The 19,958-nt window shown below is 45.0% G+C and overlaps 1 protein-coding gene across 3 annotated transcripts in view; it reads right to left on the bottom strand.

Moving 5' to 3' along the window:
• The window catches only part of arid4b (AT-rich interaction domain 4B), a 240,505-nt gene that overhangs the window by 86,708 nt on the left and 133,839 nt on the right, over positions 1–19,958 (bottom strand). For all 3 annotated transcript variants that reach the window (XM_045702251.2, XM_045702252.2, XM_045702253.2), the window contains exons 10-16: positions 13,898–13,974; positions 9,604–9,746; positions 8,823–8,895; positions 6,101–6,195; positions 2,277–2,374; positions 1,488–1,737; positions 648–886 (exon numbers count right to left, since the gene is read on the bottom strand). In XM_045702251.2, coding sequence (XP_045558207.1) covers positions 648–886; positions 1,488–1,737; positions 2,277–2,374; positions 6,101–6,195; positions 8,823–8,895; positions 9,604–9,746; positions 13,898–13,974 — 975 coding nt within the window. The remainder of the gene's footprint in view (positions 1–647; positions 887–1,487; positions 1,738–2,276; positions 2,375–6,100; positions 6,196–8,822; positions 8,896–9,603; positions 9,747–13,897; positions 13,975–19,958) is intronic.

Genomic DNA, 19,958 nt, shown 5'->3' with positions numbered 1-19,958 from the left:
GGGTCCAGGAGGGAAGCTGCTGGTCTACAGCAGGTTAACAGCTAGCTGGCAGACTCACAGCCTCAACTCTTTAGCTGACAGGGAATGCCTATAGTATTATGTCATTACGTTTAAGGCAACATAAGTATATTTCAAATGGAAAATGCTATTTTATTGTATAGATACTGAGTACTGGCATATTGTTTGTGTGCACCACATGTTCTCTGCTCGTTTTAGGACCTCTCTTCTACTACTCATAATGTTGTACAATAGTTGGAAGTTTAGTTAATGAATACATGACTGAATGATATCAGATCAGATGGGTCTACTATACCTTCAGAACCCCTTGGGCATCATACCCTGTCAGCTGAAGACTTCCACAAATACAGACACATCCTAAGGATATCACCACTTAGGGTTGCAAAATTCCAGAAACAATTCCAGAAACTCAGAGAAACAATTCCAGAGAAACAATTCCAGAAATCTTGGTCTGAAGATTCCCTTCCCCCAACCAGGATTTCCTGGTGATTTCAGGAAAGTTTCCGTAATTGTGCAACCACCCCCCCCCCATCAACAGCACAGTCTACTACCCCAGCCCCAGGGGGAGAGAACCACCTACCCAGAGATATCCTCCTCCTTCCCAGCCCCAGGGGGAGAGAACCACCTACCCAGAGATGTCCTCCTCCTTCCCAGCTTCCTGCTCCTCATCGTAAGGCTCAAGCTTCACTCCCTCCTCTCTGAGGCGAGCAAATGAAGGGCCGTCTTCATCATCAGAGCCGTGCTTGTGATGGTCGTCTCCTTGCTCATCATCAACACCATCATCATCACCACCTTCTCTCTCAGCCTTCTGCTGCTCAGCTTTCAGAGGTTCCAGCTCTGGTTTGTTCCGGGTGAGCTCAGCCTCCTCCTGTGGGGAGGGATATGATGTCCTTACTTCATATCCTGTTTATCAATCATTTTACTACATCATAATCCTGTTTATCAATCATTTTACTACATCATTTCCTATATATTTAAGTCCATTGTACGAACAATGACCTTGATGCCAAACATGATCCTGACTCTAAAGATGATCCTGACGCTAAAGATGCTAAAGATGATCCTGACGCTAAAGATGCTAAAGATCATCCTGACGCTAAAGATGATCCTGACGCTAAAGATACTAAAGATGATCCTGACGCTAACGATGATCCTGATGCTAAAGATGCTAAAGATGATCCTGACGCTAAAGATGATCCTGACGCTAAAGATGATCCTGACGCTAAAGATGATCCTGACGCTAAAGATGATCCTGACGCTAAAGATGATCCTGACGCTAAAGATGCTAAAGATGATCCTGACGCTAAAGATGATCCTGACGCTAAAGATGATCCTGATGCTAAAGATGATCCTGACTCTAAAGATGATCCTGACGCTAAAGATGCTAAAGATGATCCTGATGTTGTTGGGAACTGGGCTGGGTGCTTACACTGACAGCGCGAGAGAGAGGGACGAAGAGAGTCCAGTACCTTGCAGACGATGGGCTGAGTATTGCTGGTCTCTGAGCAGCACAGGTTCTCTCTCTCAGAGTGGCAGGCTTTCCGTTTCTGCTCCTCTGCTGAGCTTGAAGAGGCTACAGGGGGGACGGTACTGTCTCCCCCTGCCTCCCCCGTCTCCCCCTCAGCCTTGCCCCCCTCTGCCTTGGGCTGCTTCAGGGGAAGGTCCATGCGGAAAGTGATGGCGCAGGAGGTGCAGTACTCCTCAAACCCATACAGGTACCTGAGGAGATTTACCACACCAGAACAACAATACAGGTACCTGAGGAGGATTACCACACCAGAACAACAATACAGGTACCTGAGGATGATTACCACACCATAACAAGAATACAGGTACCTGAGGAGATTTACCACACCAGAACAACAATACAGGTACCTGAGGAGGATTACCACACCAGAACAACAATACAGGTACCTGAGGAGTACCACACCATAACAACAATACAGGTCCCTGAGGATACCACACCAGCACAACAATACAGGTCCCTGAGGATACCACACCAGAACAACAATACATGTACCTGAGGAGTACCACACCATAACAACAATACAGGTCCCTGAGGATACCACACCAGAACAACAATACAGGTACCTGAGGAGTACCACACCATAACAACAATACAGGTACCTGAGGATACCACATCATACACAGCCTGATCATTATATCAATATCAAAGCATCACAGCGACTCAAGAGGGGTCCCCCTAAAAGGTACAGTATCAGTGGTAAACAGATAATCAATGGGCTCTCACTACGTACTTGCGGTAAGCACATTTGACATTGTAGCCGGCGGCAGAGTTGAGAACAGGGATTCCCAGAGCTTGGTAGACAGTCTTCCATACGGACCCACTCTCAATCTGCTCCAGACACGAGAGGACAGGACACAGAGTGAAACAGGGAATAAGAGATACATTTTTGTCAGAGTGAAATGGCTGGTGAACTCTAAATGGAACAACAGCACATCAATACATTACAGGAAACTACAGCACATCAATACATCACAGGGAACTACAGCACATCAATACATCACAGGGAACTACAGCACAGGGATCTACATCACATCAATACATCATAGGAACTACAGCACGTCAATACATCACAGGAAACTACATCACATTAATAGATCACAGGGAACTACAGCACATCAATACATCACAGGAATCTACATCACAGGGAACTACAGCACATCAATGCATCACAGGAAACTACAGCACATCAATACATCACAGGGAACTACATCACAAGAAACTACAGCACATCAATACATCACAATACATCACAGGAAACTATATCATATCAATACATCACAGGAAACTACAGCACATCAATACATCACAGGGAACCACATCACATCAATACATCACAGGGAACTACAGCACATCAATACATCACAGGGAACTACAGCACATCAATACATCACAGGGAACTACATCACATCAATACATCACAGGGAACTACATCACATCAATACATCACAGGGAACTACATCACATCAATACATCACAGGGAACTACATCACATCAATACATCACAGGAAACTACAGCACATCAATACATCACAGGAAACTATATCACATCAATACATCACAGGGAACTACAGCACATCAATACATCACAGGGAACTACATCACAAGAAACTACAGCACAATACATCACAGGAAACTATATCATATCAATACATCACAGGAAACTACAGCACATCAATACATCACAGGGAACCACATCACATCAATACATCACAGGGAACTACAGCACATCAATACATCACAGGGAACTACAGCACAGGGATCTACATCACATCAATACATCATAGGAACTACAGCACGTCAATACATCACAGGAAACTACATCACATTAATAGATCACAGGGAACTACAGCACATCAATACATCACAGGAATCTACATCACAGGGAACTACAGCACATCAATGCATCACAGGAAACTACAGCACATCAATACATCACAGGGAACTACAGCACATCAATACATCACAGGGAACTACAGCACATCAATACATCACAGGAAACTATATCATATCAATACATCACAGGAAACTACAGCACATCAATACATCACAGGGAACCACATCACATCAATACATCACAGGGAACTACAGCACATCAATACATCACAGGGTACTACAGCACATCACAGGGAACTACATCACATCAATACATCACAGGGAACTACATCACATCAATACATCACAGGGAACTACATCACATCAATACATCACAGGGAACTACATCACATCAATACATCACAGGGAACTACATCACATCAATACATCACAGGAAACTACAGCACATCAATACATCACAGGGAACTATATCACATCAATACATCACAGGGAACTACAGCACATCAATACATCACAGGGAACTACATCACAAGAAACTACAGCACATCAATACATCACAATACATCACAGGAAACTATATCATATCAATACATCACAGGAAACTACAGCACATCAATACATCACAGGGAACCACATCACATCAATACATCACAGGGAACTACAGCACATCAATACATCACAGGGAACTACAGCACATCAATACATCACAGGGAACTACATCACATCAATACATCACAGGGAACTACATCACATCAATACATCACAGGGAACTACATCACATCAATACATCACAGGGAACTACATCACATCAATACATCACAGGAAACTACAGCACATCAATACATCACAGGAAACTATATCACATCAATACATCACAGGGAACTACAGCACATCAATACATCACAGGGAACTACATCACAAGAAACTACAGCACATCAATACATCACAGGAAACTATATCATATCAATACATCACAGGAAACTACAGCACATCAATACATCACAGGGAACCACATCACATCAATACATCACAGGGAACTACAGCACATCAATACATCACAGGGAACTACAGCACATCAATACATCACAGGGAACTACAGCACATCAATACATCACAGGGAACTACAGCACATCAATACATCACAGGGAACTACATCACATCAATACATCACAGGGAACTACATCACATCAATACATCACAGGGAACTACATCACATCAATACATCACAGGGAACTACATCACATTAATACATCACAGGAAACTACAGCACGTCAATACATCACAGGAAACCATATCATATCAATACATCACAGGAAACTACAGCACATCAATACATCACAGGGAACCACATCACATCAATACATCACAGGGAACCACAGCACATCAATACATCACAGGGAACTACAGCACATCAATACATCACAGGGAACTACAGCACATCAATACATCACAGGGAACCACAGCACATCAATACATCACAGGGAACTACATCACATCAATACATCACAGGGAACTACATCACATCAATACATCACAGGGAACTACAGCACATCAATATATCACAGGAAACTACAGCACATCAATACATCACAGGGAACTACAGCACATCAATACATCACAGGGAACTACAGCACATCAATACATCACAGGGAACTACAGCACATCAATACATCACAGGGAACTACATCACATCAATACATCACAGGGAACTACAGCACATCAATACATCACAGGGAACTACAGCACATCAATACATCACAGGAAACTACAGCACATCAATACATCACAGGGAACTATATCATATCAATACATCACAGGAAACTATATCACATCAATACATCACAGGGAACCACATCACATCAATACATCACAGGGAACCACATCACATCAATACATCACAGGGAACTACAGAACATCAATACATCACAGGGAACTACAGCACATCAATACATCACAGGGAACTACAGCACATCAATACATCACAGGAAACTACAGCACATCAATACATCACAGGGAACTACATCACAGGGAAGTACAGCACAGGAAACTACAGTACAGGGAACTACATCACATCAATACCTCACAAGGAACTACAGCACATCAATACATCACAGGGAACTACAGCACATCAATACATCACAGGAAACTACAGCACATCAATACATCACAGGGAACTACATCACATCAATACATCACAGGGAACTACAGCACATCAATACATCACAGGGAACTACAGCACATCGATACATCACAGGGAACTACTGCACATCAATACATCACAGGAAACTACAGCACATCAATACATCACAGGGAACCACATCACATCAATACATCACAGGAAACTACATCACATCAATACATCACAGGGAACTACATCACATCAATACATCACAGGGAACTACAGAACATCAATACATCACAGGGAACTACAGCACATCAATACATAACAGGAAACTACAGCACATCAATGCATCACAGGGAACTACATCACAGGGAAGTACAGCACATCAATACATCACAGGGAACTACAGTACAGGGAACTACATCACAGGGAACTACATCACAGGGAACTACAGCACATCAATACATCACAGGGAACTACAGTACAGGGATCTACATCACAGGGAACTACGTCACATCAATACATCACAGGGTCCAATCAGAAGTGAGGGTTAAGATGTGGAACACCAATGAAAGTGATGATCAGTGTGTGGTACTCACATCATGGAAGCCTCCTAGTTGGTGCACCAGTCTGTAGAGCTTGAAGAGGTCCAGGTTTCTGTAGCCCAGCACGGGCTTCTTGTTGATGGGGGTTCCTACAGGAGGATAAACACAGCCTAACGGCTAGTCCCTGAAAGCCCAGTGTAGTCTATCTCAGAAGTATTCCACATACGTTTTGTTACTGTTTTATAAACTCAGCAAAAAAAGAAACGTCCTCTCACTGCCAACTGAGTTTCAGTAAACTTAACACTTATTTTCAGCAAACTTAACATGTGTAAATATTTGTATGAACATAACAAGATTCGACAACTGAGACAACAAGTTCCACAGACATGTGACTAACAGAAATTGAATAATGTGTCCCTGAACAAAGGTGGGGGTCAAAATCAAAAGTAAGTCAGTATCTGCTGTGGCCACCAGCTGCATTAAGTACTGCAGTGCATCTCCTCATGGACTACACCAGATTTGCCAGTTCTTGCTGTGAGATGTTACCCCACTCTTCCACCAAGGCACCTGCAAGTTCCTGGACATTTCTGAGGGGAATGGCCCTAGCCCTCACCCTCCGATCCAACAGGTCCCAGACGTGCTCAATGGGATTGAGGTCCGGGCTCTTCGCTGACCATGGCAGAACACTGACATTCCTGTCTTGCAGGAAATCACGCAGAGAACAAGTAGTATGGCTGATGGCATTGTCATGCTGGAGGGTCATGTCAGGATGAGCCTGCAGGAAGGGTACCACATGAGGGAGGAGGATGTCTTCCCTGTAACGCACAGCGTTGAGATATCCTGCAATGACAACAAGCTCAGTCCGATGATGCTGTGAGACACCGCCCCAGACCACGACGGACCCTCCACCTCCAAATCAATCCCGCTCCAGAGTACAGGCCTCGGTGTAACGCTCATTCCTTCGACGATAAATGCGAATCCGACCATCACCCCTGGTGAGACAAACCACGACCCGTCAGTGAAGAGCACTTTTTGCCAGTCCTGTCTGGTCCAGCGACGGTGGGTTTGTGCCCATAGGCGCAATTTATTGCCCTGGCCACATCTGCAGTCCTCATGCCTCCTTGCAGCATGCCTAAGGCACGTTCACGCAGATGAGCAGGGACCCTGGGCATCTTCCTTTTGGTGTTTTTCAGAGTCAGTAGAAAGACCTCTTTAGTGTCCTAAGTTTTCATAACTGTGACCTTAATTGCCTACCGTCTGTAAACTGTTAGTGTCTTAACGACCGTTCCACAGATGCATGTTCATTAATTGTTTATGGTTTATTGAACAAGCATGGGAAACAGTGTTTAAAGTCTTTACAATGAAGATCTGTGAAGTTATTTGGATTTTTACGAATTATCTTTGAAAGACAGGGTCCTGAATAAGGGACGTTTCTTTTTTTGCTGAGTTTATATAAAGTACCAGTCAAACGTTTGGACACACCTACTCACAGGGTTTTTCTTCATTTTTACTATTTTCTACATTGTAGAATAATAGTGAAGACATCAAAACAATGAAATAACACAAATGGAATCATGTAGTAACCAAAAAAAGTGTTAAACAAATCAAAATATATATTATATTTGAGATTCTTCAAAGTAGCCACCCTTTGCCTTGATGACAGCTTTGCACACTCTTGGCATTCTCTCAACCAGCTTCATCTGGAATGCTTTTCCATCAGTCTCTAGAGGGGTGGTAGAGCAGAGATCAGCCAGAACATTCCTTGTGTTTCTTGGCCCAGGCAAGTCTCTTCTTCTTATTGGTGTCCTTTAGTAGTGGTTTCTTTACAGCCATTCGGCCATGAAGGCCTGATTCACACAGTCTCCTCTGAACAGTTGATGTTGAGGTGTGTCTGTAACTTGAACTCTGTGAAGCATTTATTTGGGCTGCAATTTCTGAGGCTGGTAACTTTAATGAACGTATCCTCTGCAACAGAGGTAACTCTGGGTCTTCCATTCCTGTGGCGGTCCTCATGAGAGCCAGTTTCATCATAGCGCTCGATGGTTTTTGCCGACTGCAATTGAAGAAACTTTCAAAGTTCTTGACATTTTCCAGATTGACTGACCTTCATGTCTTAAAGTAATGATGGACTGTCGTTTCTCTTTGCTTATTTCAGCTGTTCTTGCCATAATATGGACTTGGTCTTTTACCAAATAGGGCTATCTTCTGTATACCACCCCTACCTTGTTACAACACAACTTATTCCTTCTTAATGCGTTTGAGCCAAGAAATTCCACAAATTAACGTTTAACAAGGCACACCTGTTATTCCAGGTGACTACCTCATGAAGCTGGTTGAGAGAATGCCAAGAGTGTGCAAAGCTGTCATCAAGGCAAAGGATCGCTACTTTGAAGAATCTCAAATATAAAATATATTTGTTTTATTTAACACTTGTTTGGTTACTACATTAATTCATATGTGTTATTTCATAGTTTTGATGGGTAGATTAAACCAGCCTCCTCTGCTGACAGGTGCAGGGTGGGTAGATTAAACCAGCCTCCTCTGCTGTCAGGTGCAGGGTGGGTAGATTAAACCAGCCTCCTCTGCTGTCAGGTGCAGGGTGGGTAGATTAAACCAGCCTCCTCTGCTGTCAGGTGCAGGGTGGGTAGATTAAACCAGCCTCCACTGCTGTCTGGTGCAGGGTGGGTAGATTAAACCAGCCTCCTCTGCTGTCAGGTGCAGGGTGGGTAGATTAAGTTGAAATGTGTTGAAATGTTGCATTCTATAAACCGCAAACCTCTGTCCTCCATGAACTTGTACAGCTGCTGCAGGAAGTTGTCTCTCTCCTCAGGGAACGGCTCCACTTCCTCCTGCACACAGGAACAGGAAATAACAATAAAGAGCTCAGCTTGGCTCCTCCCACTGAGAAAGGTGTGTCATTACCCTGGACAATGTTTTACTCTATTTGACCGATTGTATAGTTCTTCCTATATCATTTATCTACAGTGGGGAATGAAAGGGTCCTAGAATTTAACCTTGGGGGAGGCCTTTTTCTTGTAAACTGTCCAAACTGATTTTATGGCCTCCTGTGCCAATTTATGGCCTAAACTCAAAGGACACATCTCTCCAATGGCTTAAACTCACTAAGGGTGAGCGTGCAAGGCGTAATTTGATTATTTTAGAATGCATTGTTTAGAATTATAATGACCCAACCCAAGGCAGCCGGGCGGGTTGTCCACATTAACGCCTCGCTCAATTAGAAGGTCTCTATTTTACCATTTTATCGCTGGTGCTGTAGTCACACAAAACAACAGACATGTCAGTATTCACTCTCTTCCTGCTCATTTGAATTGAAAAGAGGTAACGGTTGACGATTTACAGTACACGCTAAATTAGACCTACTCATCCACTTAAGAAAACAACATCGCTAATCAGCAAAGATGACTGGACATGTGGACGATCCTTCTAGCATACAGTCACTGCTCTGCCTGTCCTGTCCTTTCCACCCCCCCCCCCCCCCTTTCTGGTGAGTTTCTCGCTTTACTCAGCAGCCACCAGGTTTAATATGACATGATTACCTCTTCCTCCTCTTCGCTGGCCTCTTCCTCCTGCTCTTCCTCCTCCTCATCTTCCTCACTGGTGGAACTCTCGTCTTTCACCTCAGTCCTCCAGGAGCCGGGCACCACCGCCTGATGCACAAACTCCACAGCCGCATCCAGCGCTGACACACACACACACACACACACACACACACACACACACACACACACACACACACACACACACACACACACACACACACACACACACACACACACACACACACACACACACACACACACACACACACACACACACACAGAATAATTTAAATGCATTCCAGGTGACTACCTCATGAAGCTGGTTGAGAGAATGCCAAGAGTGTGCAAAGCTGTCAGGGCAAAGTGTGGCTACTTTGTAAAATCTAAATATAGTATATATACACAGTGCTCACCAACAGTATATATAATGAAAGAACCAAACAGTGCTCACCAACAGTAAATATAATGATAGAACCAAACAGTGCTCACCAACAGTATATATAGTGATAGAACCAAACAGTGTTCACCAACAGTATATATAGTGATAGAACCAAACAGTGCTCACCAACAATACATATAGTGACAGAACCAAACAGTGCTCACAAAAAATATATACTGCTGTCTCCTGAGGCATCGCTTCCCAGACCTGGACTAAAGCATCCGCCAACTCCTGGACAGTCTGTGGTGCAATGTGGCGTTGGTGGATGGAGCGAGACATGATGTCTCAGGTGTGCTCAATTGGAATCAGGTCTGGGGAACGGGCGGGCCAGTCCATAGCATCAATGCCTTCCTCTTGCAGGAACTGCTGACACACTCTGGCCACATGAGCTCTAGCATTGTCTTGCATTAGGAGGAACTCAGGGCCAACCGCACCAGCATATGGTCTCACAAGGGGTCTGAGGATCTCATCTCGGTACCTAATGGCAGTCAGGATTCCTCTGGCGAGCACATGGAGGACTGTGCGGCCCCCCAAAGAAATGCCACCCCACACCATGACTGACCCACCGCCAAACCGGTCATGCTGGAGGATGTTGCAGGCAGACTCTGTCACGTCTGTCATGTGCTCAGTGTGAACCTGCTTTCATCTGTGAAGAGCACAGGGCGCCAGTGGCGAATTTGCCAATCTTGGTGTTCTCTGACAAATGCCAAACGTCCTGCACGGTGTTGGGCTATAAGCACAACCCCCACCTCTGTTTCTGACCGTTTGAGCAGACACATGCACATTTGTGGCCTGCTGGAGGTCATTTTGCAGGGCTCTGGCGGTGCTCCTCCTGCTCCTCTTTGCACAAAGGCTGAGGTAGCGGTCCTGCTGCTGGGTTGTTGCCCTCCTACGGCCTCCTCCACGTCTCCTGATGTACTGGCCTGTCTCCAGGTAGCGCCTCCATGCTCTGGACACTACGCTGACAGACACAGCAAACCTTCTTGCCACAGCTCACATTGATGTGCCATCCTGGATGAGCTGCACTAACTGAGCCACTTGTGTGGGTTGTAGACTCCGTCTCATGCAACCACTAGAGAGAAAGCACCGCCAGCGTTCAAAAGTGACCAAAACATCAGCCAGGAAGCATAGGAACTGAGAAATGGTCTGTGGTCACCACCTGCAGAACCACTCCTTTATTGGGGGTGTCTTGCTAATTACCTATAATTTCCACCTGTTGTCTATTCCATTTGCACAACAGCATGTGAAATTTATTGTCAATCCGTGTTGCTTCCTAAGTGGACAGTTTGATTTCACAGAAGTGTGATTGACTTGGAGTTACATTGTGTTGCTTAAGTGTTCCCTTTATTTTTTTGAGCAGTATATATATATACACAGTGAGGGAAAAAAGTATTTGATCCCCTGCTGATTTTGTACGTTTGCCCACTGACAAAGAAACGATCAGTCTATAATTTTAATGGTAGGTTTATTTGAACAGTGAGAGACAAAATAACAACAAACAAATCCAGAAAAACAGTCAAAAATGTTATAAAATGATTTACATTTTAATGAGGGAAATAAGTATTTGACCCCTCTGCAAAACATGACTTAGTACTTGGTGGCAAAACCCTTGTCACAGAGGTCAGAGGTCAGATGTTTCTTGTAGTTGGCCACCAGGTTTGCACACACCTCAGGAGGGATTTTGTCCCACTCCTCTTTGCAGATCTTCTCCAAGTCATTAAGGTTTTGAGGCTGACGTTTGGCAACTCGAACCTTCAGCTCCCTCCACAGATTTTCTATGGAATTAAGGTCATGAGGTGAGATCTTGCATGGAGCCCCAGGCCAAGGGAGATTGACAGTTCTTTTGTGTTTCTTCCATTTGCGAATAATCACACCAAATGTTGTCACCTTCTCACCAAGCTGCTTGGCGATGGTCTTGTAGCCCATTCCAGCCTTGTGTAGGTCTACAATCTAATCCCTGACATCCTTGGAGAGCTCTTTGGTCTTGGCCATGGTGGAGAGTTTGGAATATGATTGATTGATTGCTTCTGTGGACAGGTGTCTTTTATACAGGTAACAAACTGAGATTAGGAGCACTCCCTTTAAGAATGTGCTCCTAATCTCTGCTCGTTACCTGTATAAAAGACACCTGGGAGACAGAAATCTTTCTGATTGAGAGGCGGTCAAACACTTATTTCCCTCATTAAAATGCAAATCAATTTTTAACATTTCTGAGATGTGTTTTTCTGGATTTATTTGTTGTTATTCTGTCTCTCACTTTTCAAATAAACCTACCATTAAAATTATAGACTGATCATTTCTTTGTCAGTGGGCGAATGTACAAAATCAGCAGGGGATCAAATACTTTTTTCCCTCACTGTCTATCTATCTATCTATCTATCTATCTATCTATCTATCTATCTATCTATCTATCTATCTATCTATCTATCTATCTATCTATCTATCTATCTATCTATCTATCTATCTATCTATCTATCTATATATATATATATATATATATATATATATATATATATAAATACACACACTGAACAATAATATAAACAGTACGTGTTGATCCCATGTTTCATGACATTTTCCATACGCACAAAAAGCTTATTTCATACTGAGAGAGAGAGAGAGAGAGAGAGAGAGAGAGAGAGAGAGAGAGAGAGAGAGAGAGAGAGAGAGAGAGAGAGAGAGAGAGAGATGGCAGCAGGAACCTTTTCTAACAGAACTGGATTCTAAGGTGGCAGCAGCTTGTGCTCCCCCAGCGGAGCACAGAACATGGATTTTGTATTTCTTCCTCCCAGCTCTCTCTGCCAGGTCTGAGAGAAGTGACACAAGATCATGCCCTGTATTCACAAAGGCTGAAATTACGCAGGCAGCCCAATTATTAGCAAAAGATCTGATCTCATTGGCCAAAATAAAAATTGTGGCAAAAGATCAGAATTGTATTGCCTGTGTAAATGTAGCCAAAGCATCTCAGTGCTGATCTCCAATCAGTTTGGTCTTTTAGATAATGAACTAGATGACATGGACAGGAAGTGGGAGATTTGAACAATCAACCTGGATTATCACTCTGACACATTGTGAATACCAACCCTAATATAATACAACATATACAACAATAATAGCCATTTAGCTGATGCTTTTATCCAAAGCGAGTTATAGTCATGCATGCATACATTTTACATATATGTGGCCCCAGCAGGAATCAAACCAACAACCCTTGGCATTGAATGCGTCATGCTCTACCGACTGAGCCTCAGGTGGTCCCAGGCGGTTTCTCTATGCTAGAAGACCTCCTTCCTCCCTCCTCCTCCTCCTTCCTCCTCCTTCTCTTCCCTCCTCTTCCTCCTCTTCCATCCTCCTCCCTCCCTCTCCTTCTCCTCCCTCTTCTTCCCTTCTCCTCCTCCCTCCCTCCTCTCCTTCTCCTCCCTCCTCTTCCATCCTCCTCCTCCATCCTCCTCCCTCCTCTCCTTCTCCCTCTCCTTCTCCTCCCTCCTCTTCCCTCTTCCCTCCTCCTCCCTCCCTCCTCTCCTTCTCCTCCCTCCTCTTCCATCCTCCTCCTCCTCCTCTTCCATCCTCCTCCCTCCCTCCTCCCCTTCTCCTCCTCCCTCTCCTCCTCTTCCCTCCTCCTCCCTCCTCTCCTTCTCCTCCTCCCTTCTCTCCTTCTCCTCCCTCCTCTTCCATCCTCCTCCTCCTCCTCTTCCATCCTCCTCCTTCCCTCCTCTCCTTCTCCTCCTCCCTCTCCTTCTCCTCTCTCCTCTCCTTCTCCTCCTCCCTCTCCTCCCTCCTCCTTCTCCTCCTCTGTCCTCCTCCTTCCTCCACCTCCCTTCTCCTCCTCCTCGGTGCAGAGTGTTAACTCACCTGGCTTGAGCCCTGTGTCAGCTTTAGGAGGAGAGTCTGTGTCCATCACCGTTACGTCCTTCCTCAGCACTGTGTTGCTGAAACAAACAGACACACAAACCCCATCAGTATCCACACACAAACCCCCCTCAGTATCCACACAAACCCCCATCAGTATCCACACACAATCCCCATCAGTATCCACACAAACCCCCATCAGTATCCACACACAACCCCCATCAGTATCCACACAAACCCCCATCAGTATCCACACACAACCCCCATCAGTATCCACACAAACCCCCATCAGTATCCACACACAACCCCCATCAGTATCCACACAAACCCCCATCAGTATCCACACAAACCCTATCAGTATCCACACACAACCCCTATCAGTATCCACACAAACCCCCATCAGTATCCACACTACCCCCATCAGTATCCACACACAAACCCCCATCAGTATCCACACACAACCCCCATCAGTATCCACACACACAACCCCATCAGTATCCACACACAACCCCCATCAGTATCCACACACAACCCCCATCAGTATCCACACACAACCCCCATCAGTATCCACACACAACCCCCATCAGTATCCACACACAACCCCCATCAGTATCCACACACAACCCCCATCAGTATCCACACACAACCCCTATCAGTATCCACACACAACCCCTATCAGTATCCACACAAACTAAAAGTGTGAAATGTAACCGTTCACCCAGAGGACTCCTCTCTCTCTGTTCTTAACCTGACGCTGCTGCACCAGTGACTCCTCTCTCTCTCTCTCTCTCTCTCTCTCTCGCTCTCTCTCTCTCTCTCTCTCTCTCTCTGTTCTTAACCTGACTCTGCAGCACCAGTGACTCCTCTCTCTCTGTTCTTAACCTAACGCTGCAGCACCAGTGACTCCTCTCTCTCTGTTCTTAACCTGACTCTGCAGCACCAGTGACTCCTCTCTCTCTCTCTCTGTTCTTAACCTGACTCTGCAGCACCAGTGACTCCTTTCTCTCTGTTCTTAACCTGACGCTGCAGCACCAGTGACTCCTCTCTATCTGTTCTTAACCTGACTCTGCAGCACCAGTGACTCCTCTCTATCTGTTCTTAACCTGACTCTGCAGCACCAGTGACGCCTCTCTCTCTGTTCTTAACCTGATGCTGCAGCACCAGTGACTCCTCTCTCTCTGTTCTTAACCTGACGCTGCAGCACCAGTGACTCCTTCAGGACATAAGTGCAGATGACAACCAGTATCAAATCAAATCAAATGTTATTGGTCCATACACATGGTTAGCAGACGTTATTGGTAACATGGTTAGCAGATGTTATTGGTCCATACACATGGTTAGCAGATGTTATTGGTCACATGGTTAGCAGATGTTATTGGTCCATACACATGGTTAGCAGATGTTATTGGTCACATGGTTAGCAGATGTTATTGGTCCATACACATGGTTAGCAGATGTTATTGGTCCATACACATGGTTAGCAGATGTTATTGGTCCATACACATGGTTAGCAGATGTTATTGGTCACATACACATGGTTAGCAGATGTTATTGGTCACATACACATGGTTAGTAGATGTTATTGGTCCATACACATGGTTAGCAGATGTTATTGGTCACATGGTTAGCAGATGTTATGGGTCACATACACATGGTTAGCAGATGTTATTGGTCACATGGTTAGCAGATGTTATTGGTCACATACACATGGTTAGCAGGTGTTAATGTGAGTATAGCGAAATGCTTGTGCTTCTAGTTGACAGTGCAGTAATATCTAACAAGTAATCTAACAATCCCACAACAACTACCTAATACACACAAATCTAAAGAGGTGAAAGAGAATATGTACATATAAATATATGGACGAGCGATGGCTGAACGGCATAGGCAAGGTGGAGTAGATGTTATAAAATACAGTATATACATGTGATATGAGTAATGTAAGATATGTAAACATTATTAAAGTGGCATTATTTAGAGTGGCATTGTATAAAGTGACTAGTGATCCATTTATTAAAGTGGCCAGTGATTGGGTCTCAATGTAGGCAGCAGCCTCTCTGAGTTAGTGATTGCTGTTTAACAGTGATGGCCTTGAGATAGAAGCTGTTTTTCAGTCTCTCGGTCCCAGCTTTGATGCACCTGTACTGACCTCGCCTTCTGGATGATAGCGGGGTGAACAGGCAGTGGCTCGGGTGGTTGTGGTCCTTGATGATCTTTTTGGCCTTCCTGTGACATCGGGTGCTGTAGGTGTCCTGGAGGGCAGGTAGTTTGGCCCAGGTGATGGGTTGTGCAGACCGCACCACCCTCTGGAGAGCCTTACGTTTGTGGGCGGTGCAGCTGCCGTACCAGGTGGTGATACAGCTCGACAGGATGCTCTCAATTGTGCATCTGTAAAAGTTTGTCAGGGTTATGGGTGACAAGCCAAATTTCTTCAGCCTCCTGAGGTTGAAGAGGCGCTACCCACGCTGTCTGTGTGGGTGGGCCATTTCATTTTGTCCGTGATGTGAACGCCGAGGAACTTAAAACTTTCCACCTTCTCCACTACTGTCCCGTCGATGTGGATAGGGAGCTACTCCCTCTGCTGTTTACTGAAGTCAACGATCATCTCCTTTGTTTTGTTGATGTTGAGTGAGAGGTTGTTTTCCTGACACCACACTCCCAGAGCCCTCACCTTCTCCCTGTAGGCTGTACAGGAGGGGGCTGAGCACACACCCTTGTGGGGCCCCAGTGTTGAGGGTCAGCGAAATGGAGATGTTGTTTCTTACCTTTACCACCTGGGGGCGGCCCTTCAGAAAGTCCAGGACCCAGTTGCACTGGGCGGGGTTGAGACCCAGGGCCTCCAGCTTGATGATGAGCTTGGAGGGTTCTATGGTGTTGAATGCTGAGCTGTAGTCAATGAACAGCATTCGTACATAGGTATTCCTTTTGTCCAGATGGGATAGGGCAATGTGCAGTGTGATGGCGATGGCATCATCTGTGGACCTGTTGGGGCGGTATGCAAACTGAAGTGGGTCTAGGGTGGCAGGTAAGGTGGAAGTGATATGATCCTTGACTAGTCTCTCAAAGCACTTCATGATGACAAAGTGAGTGCTAGTCATTTAGTTCAGTTATCTTTGCCTTCTTGGGTACAGGAACAATAGTGGACATCTTGAAGCAAGTGGGGACAGTAGACTGGGATAGGGAGAGATTGAATATGTACACACCAGCCAGCTGGTCTGCGCGTGCTCTGAGGACACGGCTAGGAATGCCATCTGGGCCAGCAGCCTTGCGAGGGTTAACATGTTTAAATGTTTTACTCACGTCAGCCACGGAGAAGGAGGGGGGGCACAGTCCTTGTTAGCGAGCCGCAACGTGGCTGGTTTTCCCTTTGTAGTCCGTGATTGTCTGTAGACCCTGCCACATACGTCTCGTGTCTGAGCCATCAAACTGCGACTCTACTTTGTCTCTATACTGACGTTTTGATTGTATGATTGCCTTGCGGAGGGAATAACTACACTGTTTATATTCTGCCATATTCTCAGTCCTCTTTCCATGGTTAAATGCGGTGGTTCACACTTTCAGTTTTGCGCAAATGCCACCATTCATCCATGGTTTCTGGTTAGGGTAGGTTTTAAAAGTCACAGTGGGTACAACATCACCAATGCACTACTTTATAAACGCACTCACCAAGTCAGCGTATAGGTCGATGTTGTTCTCTGAGGCTGACCGGAACATATTCTAGTCCGCTTGATCAAAACAATCTTCCGATTAGTCAGACCAGCGTTGAATGGTTCTCGTCACTGGCACATCCTGTTTGAGTTTCTGCCTATAAGACGGTAGGAGCAAGATGGCATTGTGGTCGGATTTGCCGACTGACATTACTCCTGAGGTGCTGACCTGTTGCACACTCGACAACCACTGTGATTATTATTATTTGACCCTGCTGGTCATTTATGAACATTTGAACATCTTGGCCAAGTTCTGTTATAATCGCCACCCGGCACAGCCAGAAGAGGACTGGCCACCCTCATAGCCTGGTTCCTCTCAATGTTTCTTCCTAGGTTCTGGCCTTTCTAAGGAGTTTTTCCTAGCCACCGTGCTTCTACACATGCATTGCTTGCTGTTTGGGGTTTTAGGCTGGGTTTCTGTATAGCACTTTGAGATATCAGCTGATGTAAGAAGGGCTTTATAAATACATTTGATTCTCAAATTTGCTTTGTTAATATCCCCAGCTACAATAAATGCAGCCTCAGAATATATGGTTTCCAGTTTGCATAAGGTCCAGTGAAGTTCCTTGATGGCCGCCTTGATGTTTGCTTGAGGGGGAATGTACACAGCTGTGACTATAACTGATGAGAATTCCCTTGGTAGGTAGAATGGCCGGCATTTGATTGTGAGGAATTCTAGATCGGGTGAGCAGAAGGATTTGAGTTCCTGTATGTTGTTATGATTACAACATGAGTCGTTAATCATGAAGCATATACCCCCTCCCTTCCTCTTCCCAGAGAGGTGTTTATCTCTGTCAGCGCAATGCATGGAGAATACCGGTGGCTGAACCGATTCCGACAACATATCCCGAGAGAGCCATGTTTCCGTGAAACAGAAAATGTTACAATCTCTGATGTCTCTCTGGAAGGCAACCCTTGCTCAAATTCCGTCTACCTTGTTGTCAAGAGACTGGACATTGGCTAGTAGTATACTCGGGAGCGGTGGGCGATGTGCCCGTCTACGGAGCCTGACCAGGTGGCCGCTTCGTCTGCCCCTTCTGCGTCGCCGTTGTTTTGGGTCGCCTACTGGGATCCGATCCATTGTCCTGGGTGGTGGTCCAAACAGAGGATCCGCTTCGGGAAAGTCATATTCCTGCTCGTAATGTTGGTAAGTTGACGTTGCTCTTATATCCAATAGTTCTTCCCGGCTGTATGTAATAACACTTAAGATTTCTTGGGGTAACAATGTAAGAAATAATACATATAAAAACAAAATACTGCATAGTTTCCTAAGAACTCGAAGCGAGGCGACCATCTCCGTCGACGCCATCTTGCTCAAAAAGGATATTAGCTGAAACAGATTGTTCTGTTAACTCCACTGATACAGATGACGTAGTTAATTGATAACTTTTTCATTTTCTGTACATCTGTAATGTATTATAATAGCACAAACAATGGTTTGATGGTCAACTCAAGTGAACTAGTCCCACTTCTCAAACACAACCAATACAACTCTAAACGGGGCTGTGCAGCCGCTTGTAGTTATTCATACGAAAATATATTATCTTGTGTGAAGACAGTCATCAATAGACAGTCATCCACAGACAGTCATCAATAGACAGTCATCCACAGACAGTCATCAATAGACAGTCATCCACAGACAGTCATCAATAGACAGTCATCCACAGACAGTCATCCACAGACAGTCATCCACAGACAGTCATCAATAGACAGTCATCCACAGACCGTCATCCACAGACAGTCATCCACAGACCGTCATCCACAGACCGTCATCCACAGACCATCATCCACAAACCGTCATCCACAGACCGTCATCCACAGACCGTCATCCACAGACAGTCATCCACAGACAGTCATCCACAGACAGCTTGTATCTGGTGTAATATCGGTGTTCAGCAAAGATCAAGTTTGTGGATTGAGTCAGTATCTATTACACAGAGTAACCAAGCAACCCAAATCTGTCCCAGTTTCTATTACACAGAGTAACCTAGCAACCCAAATCTGTCCCAGTTTCTATTACACAGAGTAACCTAGCAACCCAAATCTGTCCCAGTTTCTATTACACAGAGTAACCTAGCAACCCAAATCTGTCCCAGTTTCTATTACACAGAGTAACCTAGCAACCCAAATCTGTCCCAGTTTATATTACACTGAGGAACCTGGCAACCCAAATCTGTCCCAGTTTCTATTACACTGAGGAACCTGGCAACCCAAATATGTCCCAGTTTCTGTTACACAGCGGAACCTGTTAACCTAAATCTGTCCCAGTTACTTTTACACAGAGGAACCTGGCAACCCAAATCTGTCCCAGTTTCTGTTACACAGAGGAACCTGGCAACCCAAATCTGTCCCAGTTA

Source organism: Salmo salar, chromosome 19, assembly GCF_965601325.2.
Source record: "Salmo salar chromosome 19, fSalSal1, whole genome shotgun sequence".
NCBI classification, from domain to species: domain Eukaryota; kingdom Metazoa; phylum Chordata; class Actinopteri; order Salmoniformes; family Salmonidae; genus Salmo; species Salmo salar.
Note: the sequence above shows the minus strand (reverse complement) of the source record. Positions and strands in the feature narration are given on the sequence as shown.